Source organism: Erpetoichthys calabaricus, chromosome 12 (assembly GCF_900747795.2).
Source record: "Erpetoichthys calabaricus chromosome 12, fErpCal1.3, whole genome shotgun sequence".
Classification (NCBI taxonomy): Eukaryota; Metazoa; Chordata; class Cladistia; order Polypteriformes; family Polypteridae; genus Erpetoichthys; species Erpetoichthys calabaricus.
This window is the reverse complement of record NC_041405.2, coordinates 5,978,066-6,004,012: the sequence shown is the minus strand read 5'-3', so window position 1 is coordinate 6,004,012 and position 25,947 is coordinate 5,978,066. Positions and strand designations below refer to the sequence as shown.

At 39.8% G+C, this 25,947-nt stretch overlaps 2 protein-coding genes across 3 annotated transcripts in view; one reads left to right on the top strand and one right to left on the bottom strand.

The window, feature by feature from the left end:
- Nucleotides 1-25,947, top strand: part of cfap119 (cilia and flagella associated protein 119) — a 77,515-nt gene that overhangs the window by 41,421 nt on the left and 10,147 nt on the right. The window lies entirely within an intron of this gene.
- LOC114661774 (E3 ubiquitin-protein ligase BRE1B-like) lies at nucleotides 3,144-24,385 on the bottom strand. Of its 2 annotated transcripts, none has more exons than XM_028814970.2 (20): nucleotides 24,291-24,385; nucleotides 19,344-19,574; nucleotides 19,090-19,257; nucleotides 18,731-18,920; nucleotides 18,436-18,639; nucleotides 18,233-18,354; nucleotides 18,005-18,151; nucleotides 16,054-16,128; nucleotides 13,740-13,859; nucleotides 13,387-13,566; nucleotides 13,168-13,303; nucleotides 12,837-13,015; nucleotides 11,057-11,547; nucleotides 10,826-10,943; nucleotides 6,962-7,111; nucleotides 5,452-5,664; nucleotides 4,553-4,678; nucleotides 4,321-4,461; nucleotides 4,139-4,240; nucleotides 3,144-4,042 (listed from the first exon to the last, which is right to left on the bottom strand). In XM_028814970.2, exons 2-20 carry the CDS (start codon nucleotides 19,482-19,484, stop codon nucleotides 3,866-3,868), a joined length of 3,180 nt encoding a protein of 1,059 aa, XP_028670803.1. In that variant the 5' UTR covers nucleotides 19,485-19,574; nucleotides 24,291-24,385; the 3' UTR covers nucleotides 3,144-3,865. The 2 variants fall into 2 exon arrangements, with proteins under 2 accessions (XP_028670803.1, XP_028670804.1); XM_028814971.2 differs by having other exon boundaries at nucleotides 12,894-13,015.

The following is a 25,947-nucleotide window of genomic DNA, read 5'->3' as shown; positions in this document are numbered from 1 at the left end:
CAAGTCCCAATACAATTTGCACCAACTCCAGTCCCAGGTTCAGATGTTTTTTTTTAATTAACACAATACTTTATTATAGGTCTCGGATTAACCAGCTTTTCTTTTCCATGCTTCTTCTTTTACTCCTGTAGGCAAGTATCCTCTTCCAGCCAACTTCAGCACCCCTAGTGAGATGAGGAGACCCCTTAAATATTATAGTACCCTGGGAGTACTTCCAGTGCCATGACATTGCCTCAAGGAAGTATTTCTGCATCGGGTGGAAGCTTCTGAAAGTGAGTCTCTCCCTTCAGCTACTCCTGGTGGCACCCATGGAACCCAGAAGGGCTGCCCAATGAGACTTCAGTCCCCAGTATGCCCTGCAGGTGTGTGCGTGGGTGGGGTCTGCCACCTAGCGTATCCAGGGAGCATACTGTCTTGAAAGGCTGTCTCCCAGCTACTTTTGTCCACCCAGGAGACTGGAAATGGATTAATTCTAGCTGGGATGCCTGTCCATCCCTGCCATCCATCCCATTGCATTTAATCAAACCATCCTTTTTCAGGACCCCCTTATTCTAATTCCAGTTAATGGGTGCCCCTATACCCTCAGCAAAACACACAAAGCAAGAATCAAACCAGGATGGCGAGTCAGTCCTCTGCAGGATGTACTCGTATCCAGTGCCACACTTACTTAAAGCATGTTCATTTAGAAGCACCAATCAACGAAAAATCTTAAACCATAATTAAACATATTTAGATCATTAAGCATTTTTATTTAGTAACTGAGCCTGTGCTGGAGGTCATGTCTGCAGTGTCATCACCCATCTGTGCATGAAAGGGAAAATACAAACAGTGGCATCATATGGTATGGCCCAGGTGATCTTATGCTTTAGGACGTGGTACTGTGAGAGCTGGATGAGATGGATAAATAATGAAGTAACCTATATGTAATAATTTTAGTGTAGTTGGTTGTATATTTGTCATTTTACATGACATGGTAAGTCAGAAGTTTCCATACACTTAGCGTGAATTCTTTAAAACTCACTTTAGAACCCCGCCACAGATTTTATACAAACAAACTATAAATTTGGCATATAGTTCAAGACGTCTGCTCTGTGCAGAGCACAAGTCATTTTTTCAAACAGTGTTCACAGGCTTCACAATTTTGATTTTCATTTTTTCTTGACTAGATCACAAACAAGTTTACATGGTCTTATTTGGTCTCATTGCCTTTAAATTGTTTAACTTGAGCCAAATGTTTTGGGTTGTCTTCCACAAGCTTCTAACAAGAAGTTGCTGGAATTTTGGCCCATTCGTCCAGACAGAACTGGTGTAACTGGGACAGGTTCGTAGGCCTCCTTGCTCAAACTCACTTTTTCAGTTTGATTGAGGTCAGGACTCTGTGAGGGTCACTCCAATACCTTAACCTTGTTGTGCTTTAAGCCATTTTGCCACAATTATGGAGGTATGCTAGAGGTTCTTCTCCATTTCAAGACCCATTTGCGACTGAGCTTCACCTTCCTTGCTGAGCTGTTGTACCTCCAGGAAAATTAGAACACATCATAAATGAGAAACTAAAGCCTTATGGGATTACATTTTGGAATCGATTCGTTGATCAAGAGTCCTGTTAATTAAAACTACAAAAGTACATACATTAAAAAAATACTTTATGGAGTATTCTTTTAATGAGCAGACTGTACTCACGAGATTATTTAACCCACTTAATCCAATTTAAGGTTTATGGGGAGGGGTCCAACCTTCTAAAGGACTGCAGTCTAACACAGGGCCAGCATATGAACACAGCACTAGAGATGCACGATATATTGGGAACTGCATTATTATCGGCCGATGTTCAGTAAAAATTACGACATCGAAATCAGTCAGATGTGTACATTTTAACCGATACAGCCAACCGATATAATTCAGACTTGTCAACAAGAATGCCCTTTATATGACCCAAATCATTATGCATCAAGCTTTTAACATCATAAGGTGGTTATCCTGTTTTTCTTTACCACAAATCTGATCAACCTAATAATAAATTATTTTATTATAATATAGGTAAACGTTTGTAAACCTATCTCAGTAAGTCCCCTATCTTCAGAAATAACTGCGCCCTCCAGTACTGGAAAAGCAATGCAGCCCGTTTCCCAACCTTGGCCAAGGCAGTGATCAAGTATCTATCGGCACCTTGTACCAGTGTAGACAGTGAACAGCTTTTTTCAGCTGTGTCAAATATAGTAAATGAAAAGAGAAACAGGCTTGCTGCTGAAAAGGCAGAAATGCTCCTTTTTGTTAAGAAAAACCCTACCATTTGTACTTTTAAATAAGCCACCTTAAGCACAGGGTTACTGGCCTTATTGTACCCTTTATTTTAGTTTTACTTAAAGTAATATATATATATATATATATAATATAGTAATATGTCTGATTATATCACAAAGAATATGCATTCATTTTTTTGTTAATATACCCAATGCCATGTTATGTAATGGCATGGTGTCTTGATGTGCTTAAGTTATTCAGAATGTGTATGTTAAGTAGATTTTTGTACATGACCTGGAGTATTTTTCTATAGAGAGGAGCCATATCTTGCTCTTTCTCCCCCCGCATAAAGTACTGGCTGCTTATATAGCAAAGAAGAGCATAAAATTCAGCAAGTTAATAAAAAGTTAATCTCTGTTTCACATGCTAGTGTTGTTTCTTTGATATGCTGAAAATATATTATGCATTATCTAAAACATTCATACCTGAAGTAAAAAAAAAAAATATATAGGCCATCGGTATTGCCCAGAATTTCCGTATCGGTGCATCACTACACAGCACCACTCACACTCTGGAAATTTAACTGCCTATTAACCTAATCTGCATATCTTTGAGGATATATGGGAGAAAAACCCACAAAGACACGAAAAAAGATGCCATCTCCACATGGAAAATGTGCAATTCAAATAAAATCCTGTATTCATGATGTGGGAGCACTTAGTACTCTGCAACTGTAAAACCCAAAAGCAACATAGTACAGTACAAGCAAAATATCCACTAATTAAGGCTGCTTAGCTCTTCATACGAGATAAAATGTAGAGCTGGCATCCTGACTAACAGTCAGTGGGTCAAACTGAACCCAGGTTCAAAACATTAACGCCAACTTCATGCTCGCACACAGGTTTCTTCTTTACAGGTTTTTAATTTACATACAGCGGCAGTATCATTACAAATTAAGAGGCCAAAAAAAAAAAAAAAAAAGACCAGTAAACAAAATGAACAAATCCATTAAATCAAAACCAAAAAGGTTTCACAGCATTATACACACACAGGAGTCGTGTGGTCCAAAGGCATTAAGGATCGTGTGCGTCTCCCACCATTTGTAGGGAACAGTTTCCATAATGCCACTTGCACCGCTGCATCCCCAGACGCCTTCTCACTGGCATCTGACCTGCTCCTGTCCCGCTGCCTTGGCCACAGACCTGCCCAGATCTTGTTTGCAACACCATACTTGCTGACAGCTATGCAAATGGAATGACCAGGGGTTATAAGAATAAGGGGCTTCTGCCAGGGAGCTACAGTGCACAAACGTTTTGAAATGACTAGAGTCTTGTCTCCATAAATGTATGCCAAGAGTAGAGGACAGGGTATGTAAACTGTGCTGCTCCGAAAGGCATGTAAACTCAGTCTTCTCAGAGCACTCGTCAACCTGTAAGCTTAGTTCCAACACCCCTTCACAAATACCCACAAGCCACCTACGCTCACAATTCACCACACCAACAGAGGACGAGCATGGTGTAGAGCAGGTGCTGGCCTTTGGATGCAGGTTCCACATTGCAGCCTGGTCCACTTTGCCAGAGTTCAAACCCTCTTTCTGGCAAAGGAAGTCTTCTTCCTCAGATGGTCAGTTGATGTAAATGCGGTGAAAGTCATTGGCCCCGAAGGCAGCATTGCATTTGGGACATTTACGTTGGCGAGTATCATAGCGGGTCTTCAGGCACTCATAACAGAAGACATGGAAACACTTGATGAGCACGGTTTCCTTGTCCCGTGTGTTACAGCAAGGGCACCTTAGCTTGGCCTGAAAGAAGAAAACAGACATGTCAGTGTGACTGCTTCGTTCTCCCCCTGACCACCAATTCCTCTACCATGTTACAACAGAAACCACAGCACTAACCTTATATTGATTAATTTCCTCCTGCAAGATCTCATCTGCATCTGTATATACCTCAACCTTCTTTTGTTTCTCTAGCTTCCTGCGTAGCCGGGAAAGGTCCTCCTAAAAGTAATGTCAGTGAGTCAAAGACAAGTACCACAGGGACCGGATTAATTTATGAAAACACACAGATATCTGCCAACCTGAGCTTTTTTCAGGTTGAATGACTCCTTTTCACGGGCCATGCGGTTGTCTGACACGGAGGACTGGATCTCCTTCAGCTTGCTTTGGGTGTGTTCCAGCTGCACCTTCAAGTCTTCAGCCAGCTGAGCTGCTTCTACTGCCTGAACGGGCATACAGAAAACCATACAGATGATTTCACTGGAAAGATACAGCAACACTCAGCCAACAGAGACAGAAAGACAGGCATTTTACCTTCCGCTTATTCAGCTCTAGACCTTGTGTCCGTAATGCCAGCTCTTTTTCAATGCCGTTGAGGTTGTTCTGGAGGATCCCTTCCTTCTCTTCAAGCTTCTGGACTACTAAAAGCTGGGAATCCACCTGAGAAAAAGAATGCAGACTGCTTAGACCAGTGTTTCCCAACCTCGGTCCTGGGGAAACCCCTATGATTGCAGGTTTTTGTTCCAACCAGATTCCTAATCAGTGACAAAACCTGATAGCACTGATGTCATTTAATTAGCTGGTATTATTTTTCGTTTATTATACATTCAGAAAAGCACAGCAGCATGGTTTTTACATTTATAAGACATTTAGAACTATTTCTGCTTTTGCTATAGATTTAAATGTTTAACTCTTGTTGATTTCATTATATTTTGCCCTCTGTGCAGTTTTTCCCCTTCGTTGTAATCTTATTAATGCCAATTAAAAATAAGCAGAGACGACACACTGGCAAACAACACTGAATGATCAAAAGCTGCAAGTACTTTAGCATCAGACCAAGTAATTAGTAAATAATGGATTAATTAAACAATTAGAACACCTAGAAAAGTAGAATAAATCAAGATGAAAATATTGTTAAAAAGAAAAAAATACCTTATTCCCATATAACTGCTTGGTATATTTTAATATATTACCAACCTTGGTTTTCTGATTTGTATATTGTTCCCAAAACACAGAACTTGGGAAATAACACATCACTTAATTAGCTCAGGAGTCCAATTAAAAACAGAAGCTGGTTGGAACAAAAACCTGCAGCCACAGGGGGGCCACAGGACCGAGGTTGGAAAACAAAGGCTTAGACGTCATTTTAATATTAATGTCAAGTCCAGGAATACAGGTCTTCTTTCTGCCTTGCTACAAGAGGCCTAAATTACCTTTGTTTTGAGTGCCAGGACCTGGTCAGCTAATTCGTCCTTCTCTTCTCTGAGCAACTTGTAGATCTGATTTGATTTAATTCTTTCACTCATCAGCTTGAAGTTGGCATCATCTTTCTCTCTGAGCTGTTGCATCAATCGGATGTTTTGCTCTTGCATGTCCTCAAAAGCCTGACCTGTGACATCCATCTCAGACAACAGAGCCTCTTCCTCCTGAATGATAAGATGAGAGAAAATAATAACAACATAAGCTGATAGGGACACAATAGCACAACTATGAGTGCTACCTGGACCGCGGGCTTATACAATAGTTTCCTCCCCCTGGTGCCCATGAAGTAGATTAAGCAGTTTGCAAAATTTTTCACATTATTTTACGTAGTTGATCTAGCATATTCATATAACTATACATGACAGACGTCTTTACCAAGATGACATGTACCCTTAGGAGTTACAAGTGTTTAAATATATTTTTCAGGAATGGACCTCAGGAATGTTAAGTCAGAGTCAGCAACTGAACCAACAGCAATGACATTTATTGTTTACTGTAGTTAACTATTTTTCAACATCAGAACAAACCTTTTTTTAAGCTTGCATGCCAACTTCAAACGGACAAAGCCCAAGCAAGGATCTGAACTCTGAAGCTATTAGGCTGCAGCAGTAGCTGTAACCTCTGTGGCAACTGTGCACAATTGGCCTATTAATATTTGCCATATTGGAAGTGACATAGGAATTAGCCTGTAAACTGCTACCAGAGAGTAAAGGACCTAAAAACTCTGGCATCAACTGCAATATCACAAGAGGCGCCACTTACCGGACTCATTCAGGCCCAAGATAGACAAGCCTAAACATTATACTGCCAACTAGTGTTATTATACACCTCAGACAGGTAAATGGGAAAACCCCATGTCCCCCTACTCCTTGTAATGCTACACATTTAGTTACAAACATAGATGTCACCAGCTGAAAAATGCTCATACTGTTCAATATCCACATATGTGGGTGACAAGCAGATGAATTTTCCAGAATGCAGTTAATGAAAATAGTGAGTGACAGACAGGCTTCAAAGATAAATGTGTATAATCAGGCCATGGTGAAGTTAAAAGTTGGATATTATACTGAAATGGGATCTGATGTGTGAATCTTCAAACAAAAGCTTAACACAGTCAAATAATGTCAAATGAATTGCTTCTTAAATACAACACTTACTACCTACACCAGTATTTACCTTCAATGTGCATGCTGAATCGGAACAGCTTTACACATGTCTGAACACTTGGGAGTTTGTGAATTATTGGGTCATGACTTTAAAGTAAAGCGGGGCCTGTGGGAAACTGAGCTTTATTTTTGCTTTATCAGTGTTTTGACAGCAAGAATCAACTTTTTCCAGGAAGGAGCGAAACCTTGAAGGGTAAATGCAAGAGTGTGTCACTGAGTGTAGCCAAACACAAATGACTATGTTATGTATCTCCACTCAGCATCGCCATAATTCTGACCAATCAAGTCAAAGTACCTGCTTTGTGGCTGTGAGCTTCTTCTGCAAATGTTCAATCTGCTCCTCTGCTGCTTTGATCTTCCTCAGGGCATCCTCATCTGCCATCTTTTTACTCTCCTTGCGTTCCTTCTCTTCCATTTCTCTGATGCGTTGCCTTAGTTCTTCAGCCTGTGAACACAGAGTACACCAACATATTCTCCATCATACCACTGAAACAACCAATCCAGGCATATTGTAAATGGAATGATCAGTACCAAGAACAGCAAAATCAACTCCTTTTGAATTTGTAGTTCAGCCTCAATTTTAAATGGGCACCATCTCAAAATGGCTAGAATTCTTAATTGATTCTGTTAAGCTTGTATTTTAATTTGCCTATACAGTGGAACCTCGGTTCACGACCATAATTTGTTACAAAACTCTGGTCGTAAACCAATTTGGTCGTGAACCGAAGCAATTTCCCCCATAGGATTGTATGTAAATACAATTAATCCATACAATTATTCCAGACGGTACGAACTGTATGTAAATATATATTTTTTTTAAAGATTTTTAAGCACAAATCTAGTTAATCACACCATAGAATGCACATCGTAATAGTAAACTAAATGTAAAAACATTGAGTAACACTGAGAAAACCTTGAACAACAGAGAAAACTAACATTGCAAGAGTTTGCGCTATAGCCTTATGACCCAATCGCTGTATAAACACTTTTTAAATGAGTTTTAAGCATAGGGGGGAAAAAAAAGGAACATTTGAACAAATCTGAACTTTATTTAAAAACCAACCACAAGCAACCAAGAAAGTAATATTGCAAGAATTCACGCTAATAGCCTTACAACTCGATCGCAGGGAAAAAAATGAACATTTGAAAAATCCGTAACTTAATAAACAACCAAGAAAAGTAACATTGCAACAATTCACGCTACGAACCGAAAAATGAACATTTGAAAAATCCGTAATACAAAAACTAACCATAAACCACCAAGAAAACTAACCTTGCATGAGTCGAGTTCTGGCATAAAGTGAGGAGGAACTGGGTGGAGAGGAGGTTACAGTGCTTAGAAGCCATGGTTAACTGCAAAAGCGTACAAAATACTGTAGAGCACAAAGAGTTCACAGGTAAAGCACGCATATCTGACTGAGAACAATGAACAGGGAGAGGCTGAACACGTGCTTAAATACAGTAATTGGCGTGTACGAACCGGAAGGGAAATGAAATAGAGCACAAAGAGTTCACAGCGAAAGCACACACGTCTGACCGAGAACAATGCAACACGTGCGGAAATCATCAGTGCGCACAAACCGAAAGGGAAACTGGCTTGTTCATATACTGAGTGTGTGGTCGTGAACAGAGTCAAAAGTTTGGCGAACTTTTTGGTCGTAAACCGATTTGTATGTGTACCGAGACGTTCGTGAACCGAGGTTCCACTGTAACTGCTATTCAACATTTTGACTCGATCCTGGCTATCTGTGCAGGTTCAGCCATTTAAAAACATTGTTCAGCTGCAGCAAATGTCTGTCCTATCAACTCCTTCTGCTAAGAACTATCCATTTTTCTGTTTCTACTGCTTGATATGCCAGGACAGTTGGGACATAATTAATAAAATGGTAAATTATACAATGTGTACGAATCCTCTATCTTTGACACCTTTTGAATTCTTCCTTATAATGTCAACATTCTCATTTTACTGTGTTACAATTATTATATATTACTCCAACATGACATTTATTGTCTAGACAATTAAAAGTGAGAAATGGGAAGCAGAATTCTAGAAGAACACATCCTTCTATTTTATCCTTTTATCTTTCATGTTATTTTGGATACACTGGGCCAAATATAATCAAAGATCGTAGCTGAATGGTCAACTCTCTTCAGTAAAAACATATTCTTAAACTCTTTTCAAACTGAGCACTAAAACATCCATAGAAACACTGGCAATAGAGTCACTGATTGTTTTCACTGTTCCCTTAGTTAATTTTGGTCATTTACAAAAACAGTGAGGGTTATAAAGACCACAGCAGCCTTAGCTTGGGGTCCAAATAAAAGGGATCAAGTCTTTGCACAGTGATGGACACAATTGCTGTTGTAATTAGGGATGTTCATGATTAACCACTATTTGGTTAACTTACATTAAGAGTTCAAATGGTTAATCTTACCTATTAAACAATTTATTTAATCTGGGTTGAGAAATCTAACTGGCTTGCTGCATTGCAACATCTGAGAGAGACTTATTTTGAAACATGTTGTTAATACTTGGACAAATGAGGGACACTATTTGAGCTAATCACCAGATAATTTTAGACATCAGAATGGAATTGACACGTCCAGTGAAAATGAAGGGTACTAAACACATCTCAGTTTGGGAGCATTTTGAGTGAATGGTACTTAACTAATACAAAAAACAGTACATCTATAATGATTTACCACATACAAAATAAATAAGTAAAACATTTATGAGGCTGGACTGCAGTAACATGCTCTATCAGTAGCACTGGCAAGAAAAAACTGTGGTGACCACTGATTAGAAAAGACTACACTGAGGGTGTGTACAGTGGTATAAAAAGACGCAATACCAATCATTATGGATGATGGGAAAAACAGTTAACCAATTTTCTCAAAGGTACCACATTCCATCTATGCACTGTTACTAGCAGCATCAAAAAACATTTTACTGGAAAAACACTGATCTGAAAAACTTGCGCTCAACTAAACGAAGGATTTTAATAACCACTATTACAATAATAAGATGAAGTATACAGTATGATACTACAGACACCAAATTTCCACATCTGACAGCCTTTATAGGAAGTTAATTGCTCGTAGACAATGGCAGTTGAAGGCAAAGTGTTTGGGGGAAGAAAAAAAAAGTTCCTTGAACTAGACGTTGAGTAGCTTGTTTCACATTTAGACTGCATATTGCAATCAACGATGGATTTAACATACCTAACATGCTTCTGGGACAGAGCTTGGAAACAATGAGGAATGACTTAACAATATTTATGTTAGGTCCCAAGTAAGGGCCGAGTGGTTTCTTGGCCTTGAAACCCCTGCAGTTTTATTTATTTATTTTCCTTAGTTTTTTTTTTGTGTCCTGCCGGCCATCTGACCTTATCATCATACTTCTTTTTAGAGACTTAGACTACACTATTATATATAAGGACTCTACTCTTCTATTAATTATATATCCGTGTTATGTAAGCTCATATTGATTTATTTTTATTATTATTATTCTTGCCCAATTTAACTTGTTTTTCTTTTCTTGTAACCATTTCTTTGATATCTTGTAAAGCACTTTGAGCTACCTTCTGTGTATGAAAACATGCTATAGAAATAAATGTTATTAGAATGGTGGCGATAAGCTACATGAGCACAGCCGCAGGACTGGTGCCAATAGATTGGGTGGTCTTGGCTGCTGGCCTGACAGTTAGTAGGCTGCACACTCGACTGACCCTAACTTGCTCCTATTCCTTTTTTTTTTTAAAAAAGCATAAAATATTTTTACTAATGTAAAGATATAATCTGACATACTTTTAAGTAACACTAAAACAAATTCTTACACACATTAGTGCATAAATTAAACCTTTTGTGGGAACTTTATCCTTACTCTATTTCTCTCTTTAATGATTAACAGTTATAAAATTGATCAAAAAGGATCAACTATTAATAAGGAAATGTGATCTAAATTTGCATCCCTCATTGCAATCATTTTTGATGCTCCCCTAGAATTAGTACACAGAGCCTTCACACAGTATTGTAAACTGGTAACTTGAATGAAAACCTCTCCTCACTTCCACCTTGCCAGCCTCTGAACATAGTGAAATGTTTCAGATATTAGTGTCCCCACCCCGTAATAATGCCTATGCCCTGCCTACTCACTCACCTCTGCTTTGGATTTGCGCTCAGCTGCCATTAGCTGCACTTTATCCCTCTGTTCCTTGGGGGCTGACTTGTACATATCCAACAGAAGCTTCATCTCCTTTTGACTCTCCTGAGCTTTCCTGAAAGACAGCACATTTAGTCAGCAACACTCAGGCTCTAGCATCTCGGGAGACAGGGATGGGAACAGGGAGGCAGCACCAAAGGTTTACAACTAAAAGGTTCTTATACTCACTTGAGCTCTACGCGCAATTGTTTAAGAGCATCAGAGTCCTTCTTCTTTATCTCCTCACTTCTCTGTCGTTCACGTTCCTTTTCCCGCTCCCTCTCCCGTTCTTTCTCCTTTTCTTTTTCCCGCTCACGGTCTCTCTCTCTTTCCCTCTCCCTCTCCCGATCTCTCTCTGCCTCTTTTTCTCTTTCTCGTGTGCGCTGCTGCTGCTGGTGATGCTGCTGTGGTGGTGGAGGCTTATCTGGTTCCTTCTTGACTTCGACTGGCATCACTACCACTTCCCCTTCCTCCTCCTTTTCTTTTTTCACTTCCATAGTGGCAACTGCCTCCTCCACTGGCTCCTTCTTAATCTCCTTCTTCAGTTCAGGAGCACCTTCTTCTTCCTTCTTAATCTCCTCAGGTGGCACCAAACTAGTTGGGGTAGTTGAGGTGGGAGTGGTGCTGGTGCTGCTGGAGCTGGCTGTAACATTGGCAGGACCACTGTTTTGCTGTCGTAACTAAAAGTAAATAATAAATGAGTATCACATTCATATTTTGAAAAATTTCAACCAGCATGTATGCACTGTTAGGCCCCAAGATTAAACCTTGGGTAGAACATCTCTTCTACAGAATTTACAGACCTGGGATAACAAAGAGTTGTACTGATATATGCAAAGAAAATAAAAATATGTCAATAATGGCAGGAACTCCTTATCTTTATTTTAAAATGGACTATTATGAATGTTATAGAAGGATAGGGAATGGTAAGAGCCACCACACAGTTACAGCAACCAGTCACAAGGTTATTAAGAAACAACAGGAACTCCAAAATAATGAGATACACACCTGATAAAAGGTTATCACAATATTTGAAAATGTTAAGGATGAACATCATCTTCGAGAAAAGCATTAAAGATGTTAATTGCCCACATTTTTCTAAAAATATTGTTACTACTTTATCCTCCCTTTATCTGCTCAATTATTTTACTACGGCACTAGTATCAAGGTGTCATACTTATAACACTCTGGTGAATACTCAGACACCACTTAACTGAGTGTTTGCAACTCTCCATGAACAAGTTAATCTGTGGTGTCCACAATCTTAATACATAATTCGCCTGCCTCCTCACTCACGTCCGTCCGAAGCCGAATGCGCAGTCGCCTTCTGCGCAGCTGCCCGAAAAACCTTACGAGACCGACATCCAACACCAACATTGCGGCAGGCGGCGGATTTACAGCCGCAAAAATTCAAAGAGAAAGGCGACTTCGATTAAAGCTCTAGAGGCCTGAAAGGCGATTTCGACAACAGCTCGAGGCCTAATTACGCATTCTGATTCAATTACGCATTCATTCAATACACCTATATCAGGTTTGTGGTGCTTATACTTATTACTATTCCATATTGTACTGGAACATTCATCATTCAATATTATACTATAGGCTTGGAAAATTCATCAACTAACAGTACAAGCCTGTACAGTAATGAGTAAAGCGGACTACAATCATTACAAAGCAACTTCTTCGTTACTTAGCATTTGTTCTTCATACACTGCTGACATAAACTCGTGCCCGTTTCATCTTATGTTGTCGAAACAGGCTCTTTGTCTAGTTTAAAAATATATTAAAACATTTCTACTTGTAACGCAACTCGGGATGATGTTTAATATACAAAGGTATGATAAAAAAAAATGAAGCTTAATTGTTTGCAATACTAGTATTAATCATTTTTAATGACATGATAACAACACACTGTCTTTGTTTCAAACACCCAAAAATACCCCCATTTGTAAAAATCGGCATACGGCACCTTGTGCTGCTGCTGGCCGTGGGACACCTCAGAGGCAGCAGCAGGCCGGCCCCTCACCTTCATGATTTCAGCCTGCGTTTCCCGCAGCTTTCTCTTGTACCGCTGCACATCTCCTTTCAGCTGGTGGTTGTGATTCTGCAGGCTGCTAATCAGGTGACGCATCTCTCGGTTTATAGGCCCTAATAATAAGAGGCATAAATGTGAAGAAAATCAAAAAAAAAGTCTTGGCTAATTATTCTGTATTGATTATGGACAATTGGCTCTCCCTAAACTCTAGCCCTAATAACTAGTCAGCAAAAGAGTGAGCAACATTCAAATTGGGCAGACATACCAGCTTGCTCATTGGCAGCGAGGTTCTGTTCAAACTCTATCCTCAGCATCTCATACTCTTTTCTCACTTGTGCCAAAGTGTCCTCCAACTGGATGACCTCCGTTCGGAGCTTCTTCTGTAGGTTCAGCTCATCACTCTGCAATTGTGGTGGACCAGCATTATGCATTACACCAGGTAGTGCCAGCTAAGCCTCAGACAAGCAGCAGACTGCATTCTTACCTCCATGTGCTCAATTTGGCGCAGATGAGCATTCTTAGTAGTCAGTAGTAGGGCACGGGCCTCATCCAACTGTGTCTTCACTTGGAGACTCTCGTTGTACAGAAGGGAGAACTGAGACTGTAGGCATTTGTACTCTGGTGTTTCTTTTACTACCTCTTCGGGAATGTTTCGCAGGTCCATCTTCAAGTAAAGTATAAGTAAGACACAAGGAGTGTAGGAAAAAAACAAAAGCATCATATTAGAGAACACTGGTTAAAAAGAAAGCTTCTGTTGGTTTTGAGACTTCCCAAAATAAACCATAGACACCATGATCCTTGTTTCTCAACTCCTCTACCAAGGCCTGATCCCCTCACCTTTAGTTTTTCATTCTGTCGGACAGCTTCCTGGAGCTCCAGTTGCAGCTTTTCCAGTTCTGCCATACGACTGTTGGCCAATTCCTGATTCTGCTCCAGCTCATTATTAAGCATCTCAAACTGTTCAAAAAAAGACATGCAACAGTGGTTTCAAATAGTTGACAGGGCATCTTCAATGAACAAAGAATTGTTCACAAGTTGGTCCAAAGACATTTGAAGAATATGCATTTCCTAGCACAACAGGCTCTCATCAAATGGTGCAAATCAACTGTAATCATTTTGCCATTACTGGTTTTGAGATCTGAGCCGGTACTGTTCAAGCTCTTTGGATTTTTAACTTAGATACTCAACCCTATTGATTTAAATGACTCACTAAGTTGGGATGTTACCTTTGAAATTTACATATTGTGTGCTTCTTGATTTTGCTTCGGTGCAAGATGGACTTTCTGTGCCAAGTGTTAATTCACAAAACTCAGTAATTACTGAAATACCCCTTTCTTAATGATTTTGTTTGAATCTCTTCACAGATGTATATACATCCTGCTTTATTATTCAGTATGTACATGTATAATGTTCTTAACATTAGTAAGTTACATATTATGATTTTAATATCTGCACGTTCTCCCCGTGTCTGCGTGGGTTTCCTCCGGGCACTCCGGTTTCCTCCCACAGTCCAAAGACATGCAGGTTAGGTGGATTGGTGATTCTAAATTGGCCCTGGTTTGTGCTGTGTTTGTGTGTGTCCTGCGGTGGGTTGGCACCCTGCCCAGGATTGGTTCCTGCCTTGTGCCCTGTGTTGGCTGGGATTGGCTCCAGCAGACACCCGTGACCCTGTGTTCTGATTCAGCGGGTTGGAAAATGGATGGATGGAATATTTTAATAATATTAAAAAAAATACTAGCAGTATCATTACTACTGTTATTTGCCTTAGACTTTGGATCCCAGCTATATCCCGTTTTTGTTAATTATCTCTTGTTTAGTACATACATGTGTATTTAGGTTTTACCAACTACAGTATACACATAAGAATCTGTTAGTATATCTAGAATAATTCCTAAGTGATTATGTTTAAGCTACAGTGTGCTGCTTGCTATTTGACATTGCCCTTTGTTATAGGGACCGGACTGGTTCTGAAACACCTGGGAGAACTGGAGGTGAACAGTGGCTATGGATTTCTCTTGTTGTTACATTAATTGCATTAACACAGCACAATATACAATGCATGACACCATCCCAACAATAATACTGTAGTAAAGAAAAATTATACAGCACAAAAGACAAATATATAAAACAATTTGACACAATTTTCATCCTGTAATATATCAAGTCTTTATAAAATAATTTAGACTAAATGAAGGAATTTAGAAATCTGAAGCCAGAGATGAACCAGAGACTGTGATTAATAATAGTGACTATGGTAGGATAACAATAGTGACCAAGAGAGAGGATGCTGGTCCTGAGCAGAGCAACAGAGATATCAAGTGCTTTATTAGTGATACAGTCCTACGATTGATGAGGCCTGTTACCACTAAGTACTTCTTAAAATGGTGAATTGAAGCACTAACATGGAAACCTATGTTATACATTTTAACGACCATGTCATGTTTCACCTTCCTTACACATTATACTCCACTTGGAGGTGGTGTGAATGCATCCGAGTTTTGATTATTTGGGAATGGGGGTATTACAAGGTGCAATCATTGCATGTCAATGCTGGTCTAATGTATAACAAAAAGATAAATGATTATGCCTGCACCTGAGTTTTGCTGAGGTACAGTTCTGATATTGTTTTACTTGTGTATCCATTTATGATAGTCTTTACTCATTGATGTATTATCACTTTGGGCTTTATCCTCTTTTTAAAATGTCTGCATTATAGGAAATTGCAGTATAGGATTATTATTGCATTAGACCATACTCTTATGTATGTGGGTTTTCGTTTGAGCAAGAGTCCATTTCAGTATTTTTGAAGGTATAGTTAGGATGTTCAAACCTAATCCATTTTGTGGTGAAACATGAAATTAAAAGGAAAAGATCACCTGAAACATTACTCTGAAATATCTAATACAAGAATGCAACAACATGCTGGGATCAGAAGCTTATAAAATGCACAACTCAGAAAATACCAGACACTAGCCATCAGTATGATAATAGGCTAGCTAATAGGATGTTCAGCTACAGCCCAGAGAAAGCAGTCCACAAAATGCAGAGCAGGCTGGAGCTAAATGTGTGGCAACATCTGCAGTCAAACAACCCCACAACTTAGAAAAAAGGATAAAGAAAAAGCCAGCCAAAATGACATCCTCATCCATACCTTCTGTATATTAAGAGTGATCTGGCCTCCCTGAAGACCTCCAGAGCTCCCTGAGGCATGATATCCAGAATTCAGCTATAAAAAGATTTAAAAAAAAGGTAAAAACAGTGAAATATGCAGTTCTGCATCTTTAGTGGTGTAAACCGCTCCAAAAAATGTATGTGGTAAGTCCATGACGGTCAGCTTCTTATGAAGGAATTCACTGGAATGGATGACTCTCCACATTTCATGTCTGAGATCCTTCGAAAGGAATTCAATAGATAGAAGATTTTATATCAGCTGGTTAGCATGCAAACATACTTTAGATACTTGTTTTCCATTTCTGAGTACCTGCAAATTTATGTTTTTCTCCCCTCAATTTCCACAACTGAAAGCTTGGCAATACATTCAATCACATCAAATACAGAAAACCTTAATACAGAATATACAGCTGTATAATACTACAGATAAAGACAATGATAACTAGGTAGAACAGACCAATTATCTCGGGTGTGAAAATGATCAATGTATATTGGTAGTTTCTTATTAAGTCATCTTTAACTGGTTAGTTTTTCTTTAATTACTCTCACTTAAGGAATCATCCTGCCTCAAAATTTTAGTACAATGAATATAACTTCTGACTATTGCTAAATTTGTGCAGCGTCATTCAACTCAAGGGCAATGTTGCAATATACTGTATAAATAACACGTTTTGTGTATTTTACGCACTGTGTCTCAACAATACGCAATATGTGTTGACATATTTAATGTTTTACGGAAATAATTCACAGAGCACAGAAAAGTTGATAAAATAATTTTGAAGGTAGCCCTATGTAACTGAAGGCCTTTCAATTGAGGACTTCAAAAAATTAATCCACCCAACCACCACTGAACATGAAGGAGAGGAAGACGAAGAAGTTGTAGAAAAAGTGTTAACAACAAAAGGCCTTGAAAAGTGTAAAACAAATAATGCTCTAAATGTTTTAAGTGAAAATTACCCAAATTTGCAGAGAAATGTTATGGTAAAGCAATCTGGGCTAAATGCAATTAATCCATATAACATGGTTATGATATGAAAGAAAACAAAAGCCCAAAATAAAGAACAATAGGTAAATGTTTCAAAAATTAATGTTGTTTGCTTAGTTTAGAATGAATTTTAGTTTTCTTTCATTGTATATACAGTATGTATTATTTTAATAGTATATTAGTATTATTTGCTTCATTGAGAATACATTTTATTTTTTGTTCATTACATACATGTGTTATTTTCGTAGTGTAAAGAAACATCCTTGTTATGTTCTTTTTAACTTTACATCTAAAAGTGAAGTTACTCATGAACTGATGTATTTCATTAAACAAGGTATTGCTGTATTTGAATTTTCCAAAATCTTTTTCTTCCAAAATGCACACCTTAGTTAAAAATGGAATCCATGCCATATGAAACTACTTTCATTTTGGTCAAGTGAAAATCCTTTTTTTTTTTTTTCCCCAGAAGTCTAAAACATTTCTCTGGGGAAAAGTGCTAATAATTCAAGAATGTGCCAGATAAAGACAGGCTTGGCTAGTAAACAATAAGGTGTTTTTGATCTGGTAATCACAAAATTAAAACAAGAATGAATCTCTTACTTTTATTCAGCACCTTTCACATTCTTCACCCTATTACAAGACCGACCACTGGACTGCCTCAGTATTTTCTTTTTTAATTATCACACCTGCATATATGGTAGACTTCTTTGATTTGTAAAGCACTTTATGCTGTTGATTAGGAAAATTGCTATATAAAATAAAGTAGGATTGATTTAACATTGGATCAGATGGGGTTAACAAGGAACATATGATTAATAGAGGCCAAAAACCAAGAGCCTTTTTTTGGAGGGGGTGTTATTGGAGTGGAATGTAAGGCATCAACGGTGAAGATCCAGTCTCCAGCATAACTGATGGTGACAGGGATCTCAGCTAGTCAGGCACTCACCTGCTCCAGGGCCTCAGCCAAGTGCTTATTTAGCTTCTGTTCTCTTTTGCGTAGCTTCTCTATGTCCCACTGTAGGTCTTCAATGGTCGTTTCCATTTCAGACACTTTAGTCTCTGATGACGTAACTTTGTCCACTAGCTCATTATACTAAGGAGAAGCCAAATAAAGAAAATAGATGGATCAATCCATGCAACACTGCAATCCTCAATGCAGACACATCCTACTCACCTCCAGGGATATCCTGTGGTGTTTTTCCTGCAACTGAGTGGCCAGATCTTGCAAGCGTCGGTTTTCCTCCATTAGATTCTTGTTCAAAGTTAAGGTCTGCTTATTTGCATCATCTGCACCCACTGCATACAAACAAAATTTGATTAATGGGCTTGGGTGGGAATACAAAATGGAAGAATCTTCACATAATCTCCTGGATTTACCTGCCATCTGGATCTTTAAACACAAGGCCTCGATCCTCCTGTGCAGCCGGTCAAACACTTTAACAATCCTTGACACAGCCCTCTTTGAGAACTCCATGCGTTCCTGGAGCTGTAGTTCAATTTCTTCATTGCTGCTGCTGGCCAAAGTAGCCAGGAAAGACAAAGCTGGCTCGTTCAGTTCCACAGCTGGGGAAACAGGGGGTGCTGGGGAAAGGAGTGAGGGTTGGGTTTAGTTCAGCACAACTAGTTCAATAGTACAGTTTGCAATAAGTTACACCCGGTAAAAGATGTTTACCTTCTGTGCTTTTTGGACCGGCTACATCCTCACTCCTTTCTTCTGATTCACTCTGGCCATCCAGACCCTCAGGTGGTGGCTCAGGGATTTCTTGAGCTGGCTTTGTCTCCTCAGCAGCTTGGACTTGTGGCTGAGTGCTAGACTCTTCTGTATCATACCGTCGTAGCAAAACCTTAACATTCTCATCCAGCTGAACAGAAAAAATTAACATACAGTAGGTACCAAACACTGCAAATCTGTAATGGAGACAACAGGCAAAAAGCCCAACACCAAGCACACTGTCCAGGGGCAGGGTAAACCCTACAAATATAGTGTCGACATAATAAAGAAATTACCCATCACGGCATGAAGACACATACCTGCCTCCAGTATCTGTTCACGATAAGAAGTGTGGCATCATCTGTTGCCTGCCTTTTTTCTAGCTTCTCAATACGTTCTCTCAGCTCATCCTCAATGGCTTGCCGCTGCTCCAACCGTTCTGCTAGCTTCTTGTTTTTGAACTGCAGCACTTTCAAGTCCATTTCTTCCTGAGAAGAGGGGTGAAACGTGTTTAGAAAAGCGAGAGAGCTGAGCAATACAGTTCTGAATGGCAATGCGTGCACCTTATACTCACTGTGGATGAGATACCTCCCAGTCGAATGGGTTCAATCAAGGTAGTAGTTGTCTTTTCTTCTCTCTTGCCTTTCTTCTCGGGGGGGCCAGAGGGGCTGTCCCCCCCAACGGCAGCACGCTTTCCTCCTCCCGCCCCCGACATAGCACCTCTAACAAAGTTGACGCCACCCTGTGTAGCTTCTGAGAGCCAAGCTCCTCTGGGCACCCAAATGCTCTTTCACTAGCAAGGTGGCTAAAACACAGAAAATTAGTACTATTAAAGAATTCATGAAGAATTAAGAGCAGGGAGTTGAGATTTAACAAAGCACATGACAGAGTCCCATAATAGAAGCAGATCTATGAGAAAAATATTGTTTGGATAACCAGTAAACAGTAGTCATGTTTTATTAGCATAATGGCTCCAAAACTGAGAAGGGATAGATATCTTGCACATGAAAAAATAGATGTCAAAGATGCCAGCAAATAAGGTTATTACATTTCTGAAATAAGGACCCTAAATAAGTCATAAGCCTAGCTCAGCAACTTAACTTAGACAAAGCTGAGGGCTGCTATAAACATTCTAATTATGCAAATTGTTTTCCAATTTTATATCACATCTCCAATATAATTATTTCTCTAAAGATATTGGTTCTTGTAGTATGTGAAACACCTGTTTCTGGTTGAGGGTTGGACTGACTAATTGGCCTTGCCATGCTCTCTATACCCTACGTTATGCGTGCGCATGTGTAACTTGAACTTTCAGGTGTAGGGATGTGGCTCAAAGGTCACCCATACTAAAATGATAGCCAATTATCTTTCTTTAAATTACATGCTTGCACTTCTGGTTCAAACTTTTCCCAGTGTAGGCCATGCAGTGCATATCAGCCAAGAGGTAGGAAAAGCCCAATTTTATTTGCTTCCTTAAAAGTAGCCACAATAATTTTAAAAAAGAAAGGAGATTAATATCAGAAATTTACTCTTCACGAGGCATTATTTTGCATCTAAATTTTCACCCATCACCGAGAAGAAAGGCAGTGCTAAATTTGAAAAATGGCCATGAAAGAAGACTGTGAGTGGTACTTTTACTCTTGTTTCAAAAAAGCACGGAATTCTGGTGTTTAAAGAAGTATTTATGTAGAAAATTATCTTTAACTGTTTGCTGGCCTGGCCCTAACAAGCAAACACTTGACCTACTGATGTGCAGTGGGTGTAGTCTGCATATTTTTTTAATGATACTGCAGCCTGTCCTTTTTCACCTCAAAACCATCCGATTCTAACACTTATACTGGTGTTGAATTATTTAAACTGAAATAGCAACACATCTGTTTTTCTTAGCACTGACTGGTAGTAAGGCTCTCACCTTTTATACAGTATTTAAATCTTTATGTCTGTATTTTGTCAGAGGAGGACAGTGTCCGGTACATAGCAGGTGCCAGCATCCCACTGTTTTGATTTTTCTTTTTTTGGGGACATTAAAAGGTGTGTGACCTAGTCATCAGCAATTTACTTACTAAAATAATAATGTCTAACTGTAGAGAAGTCTGCACAATTCTGGCAAGGCCCCACAACCATTTCATGTCAGAAACAACACTGTTGAGGTTTTATTTTTGTGAGCTTTGTCAAATCAATATCCACATGACTGTTATTGTTATGGTACTAGAGTATCTTAAATGCCACTACATGCATAAAATTAAAAACACATTACCTCTAATGCAGAAAATTTTAACCAATTTGAATCAATATGAAATTTCACACAGAAAAGTCAGAATAAACTGTATAAACAGAGAGGTAAGGGAGAAACATATTGTGTCAGATTTTTAGAAGATATCATTATAATTCTATTATACAGCACTTTCCAATTAGTGTTCACAGACCAGAAGAGAGAAAAACTGCAACATAATTTTCCCATCATGCCTCAGCATGACATCCTAGTGAGCCATATCCACTACATACTACTGCCTTTACATTGCTAAATCCTCCCCGACTAGTGTAAGACTGATACTAAAATTTTGACAGTATCGTTACCAGCTTTCGGACCTCAGTACTGGAACCAAAACGGTTCCGAAGCAAATAACTCCCAACCCGGTCTTACTACAGCCTCCCTGGTGTGCCACCACCATTGGATCAAAATATGCACCGACTCCCTCTTGGTAGTCAGATCATGTCCAAGAATTAACGAGTGTTGGTGGTTGTCACCCGTGAAGTCACGATGGTGTTGAAGCCTGTGGTTTTGTGTCATGAAGTCTGCAAAGCAGATGTTTCCCCACATCTACACTGTATCGGGGCTGGGTTTGGAAGAAAGCCAACATTATTCCCGGTACTAAATACTTCCAGTACCAAAATTGCAGAAATGTTGGTTATCATACCTTTTAAAATTTGGGTTTTACAGTACTTTTCCATTACCAGTATAACAGTGGTACAATTCCCACCAGTCAGTAATTAAATGACAGATAACCTGCACCAACCTGTTGGTCATTTCTATCTTAAATTTCCACAACTGTCTTAATTATCATTTCTTCTAAAGCAGTTCTCTTCTCTGCACTCAGACACACACACGTCTGGCTTAACAGGTTCTTTCCCCCACCATTCTAGTGTATTCCACCATACTAAACTAACAAAAGAAATGACATAATAAAGGAGAACCACAAGACTGTCTGGTATTAATACAATAATAGTGGTAGTCTTCATTTTTAAGTTGTTTCGAATAGTCATTGGTGGACTTTTGTTTCCTTCCTCTCTCTTGCCAAATGCTCTGTTTTTTGTGTATATCTATCTGTCTTTTGTAGAGATTCACTACCTTATGGATGGTGGCTTCTTCAATGCTCTTACCAACTGATAACATAAAGAAAACAGTGAAACACTGTAAAATATGACAATCTTCTACGGGTATTTGCCACAAACTGCTTACAGATGCAGCAACATATTTCATATGCATACGACTGATATTTAAAAGGTATACGGCTGTAACAGATTAAGGTGAAGTCTTAAATATATTCAGTTAAGAGACAAACAGCGAGTTTGAAAGGAGCAGAACGTCACGTAAATTAAGCACTTTTACAGTTTGTATGCTTTTGCCTAGTGCACGTGTATCAGCACTCTGCCAAACAAATTCAAAACACTACATGAATTCAACTTGTGAGTAAATATACATGCAACCAAGTGTATCCCAGGACTTAAGGATATGTCCTATTGTGACAGACTCAGAAAATTAAACATGATTAGTCTCAAGCAGAGGAGACCGTGTGAGGACATAATCAAGGTATTTAACACCCTCAAAGGCATTTATGCAGTAAATTCAGCAGAATTCTTTCAATTGAAGGGTGAACCATGTAGTCAAGGAGATCAGTAGAAACTAAAGGGAAGTGCATTCAGGACTGAAGCCCAGAAACACTACTCTGCATAAAGACTTGTGGGAATCTGGAACAAACTACCAAGATGTGGAGTTTAAACAGAAACTTTGACAATCTTCAAGAATATGGATGGGATATTGGGACAGCAATCAATCAATCAATGACAAGATCGCGAATACAAGCGGCTGAAATTAGTTTCCTCTGCAGGGTGTCTGGGCTCTCCCTTAAAGATAAGGTGAGAAGCTCAGTCATCCGGGAGGGGCTCAGAGTAGAGCCACTGCTGTTCCTCTGTATCGAGAGGAGTCAGATGAGGTGGCTCGGACATCTGATCAGGATGCCTCCTGGACGCCTCCCTGGTGAGGTGTTCCGGGCACGTCCAACCGGGAGGAGGCCCCGAGGAAGACCCAGGACACGCTGGAGGGACTATGTCTCACGGCTGGCCTGGGAACGCCTTGGGATTCTCCCGGAAGAGCTAGAAGAAGTGGCTGGAGAGAGGGAAGTCTGGGCATCTCTGCTCAAGATGCTGCCCCCGCGACCCAACCTCGGATAAGTGGAAGAGGATGGATGGATATTGGGACAGCTTAGCTATTAGCTAAACAAATGGATTTGATGTAGACTGAATGGTCTCCTCTCGTCTGTCAAATTTCTTATACTCTGTGTCCTACCTTTGTGCCCTCCTTCCCTTCCAATATGTTACCTACTCTTTCCTTTTCAGTTGCACACCTAATGATGGCAGTACAGTCGCAAACACTGCATCTTTAAGCTTTTCTCCTTTACAGTGAGGAAATAATTAATACCTAAATATGTAATTTTATTTCTCCACGCTTTCACAAAACTTAAATTGAGGGCCGCTCATCTTTCCTCTGTAGCACCCTCACCAGGTTTAAAGGTGGCACAATCACAGCCCGTTTATTTTAAAATTCTGTTTATTCCTTTCAGCTGGAGTACCGGGTGCCACTTTGGGAAGGTCACCATCTGTACTCTTGACGCTAATAACCCTATAATGTACCCATCCTTGCTATACGTGAACACAAGCTAGCTTGGCCGCTGGCATGGGCACTGGTGGGCTACACCTTGTGTCAGTTTAATGCAGCTCTACCGCACGCACCCCCTTGTGAAGTACAACAGACTAAGTGCACTTGTTCCACTTCCATCCCTTACTTTCTCTTGCAGTCCGACACTTATCGCCCTACTGATGCAGTTAATACCTCGGTTCCTCTCCTTTTATTCCTTAACTGATGATGACATTATGGCAAATATGAGGCAGATTTAGCTCGTTTTAATTACCTAAAGTCGTTTTAGCATAAATGATTATCATCCGCACTGACGGACATTTGTGAAATGAATGTTCCTTTTGCAGTTGGCTATGGTTATTACCTTTACTATCTAGACACCCGGCCGGCTGAAGGGCACATCCCCTTGGCCGCTTTGCGCTACCGTCTGGGCTTCCTCGGCAGTCCGCCTCAAAGCTGCCGGGCCTACTTAAGCCCTTGCTAACTCGCAGGCATTTCAGGCGCCTTGTGAATTACCTAGCACTGCCGAAAATGCAAGCGGTGGTCGATCTCAACAGGAATTTTAAACATTTTAAGTGAAGTAACTAAAAAAGTGGTCATACAAACCTGCGCTGCAGGATAATCAAAAGCAACAGCCATCGACGTCCAGCCTATACCCGGAACTAAACCGTCGCAGAGCGGAAGAGCCCGAGACAGGAAGTTAGCAAGGCGGAAGTGGCCGTAGTCAAGGAAACCTGGCGGCAAAAAGCTGACGGCGAAAAAGCGATATGGGGATAAGGCTGGAATGTTAGAGAGAATGGCAGGGAATAAATTGCGTCACGGATAACACAAATCTTAAAATGGACATAGAATGGGTGAGATTTACATTATAAGTGATCCACTTTCGGGGTTTGTATTCAAATCAATGTAGTGACAATTAAGAAACAACATGAATAACATTACATTTTCAGATGAGTTAAGAATGTATTGTAATGCACAGTAGACAGTCAGTCAATACACAAATTAATCACAAAACTATACTTTTAACGTGCTAATAATTGTCATGGTGGCGCAGTGGCTAGCACTGCTGCCTCGCAGTTAGGAGAGGTGGGTTCGCTTCCTGGGTCCTCCCTGCGTGGAGTTTGCATGTTCTCCCCGTGTCTGCGTGGGTTCCCTCTGGGTGCTCCGGTTTCCTCCCACAGTCCAAAGACATGCAGGTTAGGTGCATTGGCGAATCTACATTGACCCTGGTGTGTGTGTGTGTGTGTGCGTGCGTGCCCTGCCCTGGGTTTGTTTCCTGTCTTGCGCCCTGTGTTGGCTGGGATTGGCTCCAGCAGACCCCCGTGACCCAGTAGTTAGGATATAGCAGGTTGGATGATGGATGGAATAATTGTCAATAAACAACAGGGTCACTTATAATGTAAACAATAGATAAGAAGAAGAAAAATCCCTAAATAAATACAGCAGTGCAATAAAAGCATATATAGTGCAAATTCTATGAGTGTTATGTAAACATTTAAGATTATGTAATAATTTTTATGTAAAAGGTAAATGGAACAGATAAATTAGTGACTAGAGCTTCAGTGTGTGCTAGTAAAGTCAGATATTGTGAAGGAAAGAGGTAATGGACAGGAACTATTGGTCTTGTGGTCCTCAATTTCACACTCCTATAGCATCTGTCTGAAGTTCAGAGTGTGAGTAGATGTATCAGGGTTGGGTGCTGGCCTTTATAATGCTGTGGGCCCCCTGATAACTCTAGTAAAGTAAATGTCCTCCAGAGATGGAAGAGAAATGGTCTAGGCATTCCTGACCACCTGCTCTAGGGCTTGGTGACCCTGTGCAGATCAGTTACCAGACAAGACTGTGATGGCATTGGTAAGAATGCTGTCAATAGTAGTAGCCTTGTAAAAACCACCAACGATTCTGGCTGCCATGCCAAATTTCTTTAGCTTTCTCAGGAAGTACAAACACCCTTGAAATCTCTCAACTAATTGAACAGTGTTGTGAGACCAGGTAAGATCCTCACTAATACAAGCGCAGAGAAATTTAAAGGTTTTCAATATTCCCATCTCCACCACACTGATATACAATGTGGTGTGTGCAGCACCCACCTTTTCCATGGGTTCATCAACACCCTAATTACAAAAACTTCTGACTTGGCAATCACAGTCACAGTGAGGCATGTCAAACTTCAATATTGTAAGACGAGGCGATCTCTAATTTCTTCTGCTCAATTTTCTTACGAGTATGAAATCTCCCGTATATTATTAACAAAGTGGGTTTT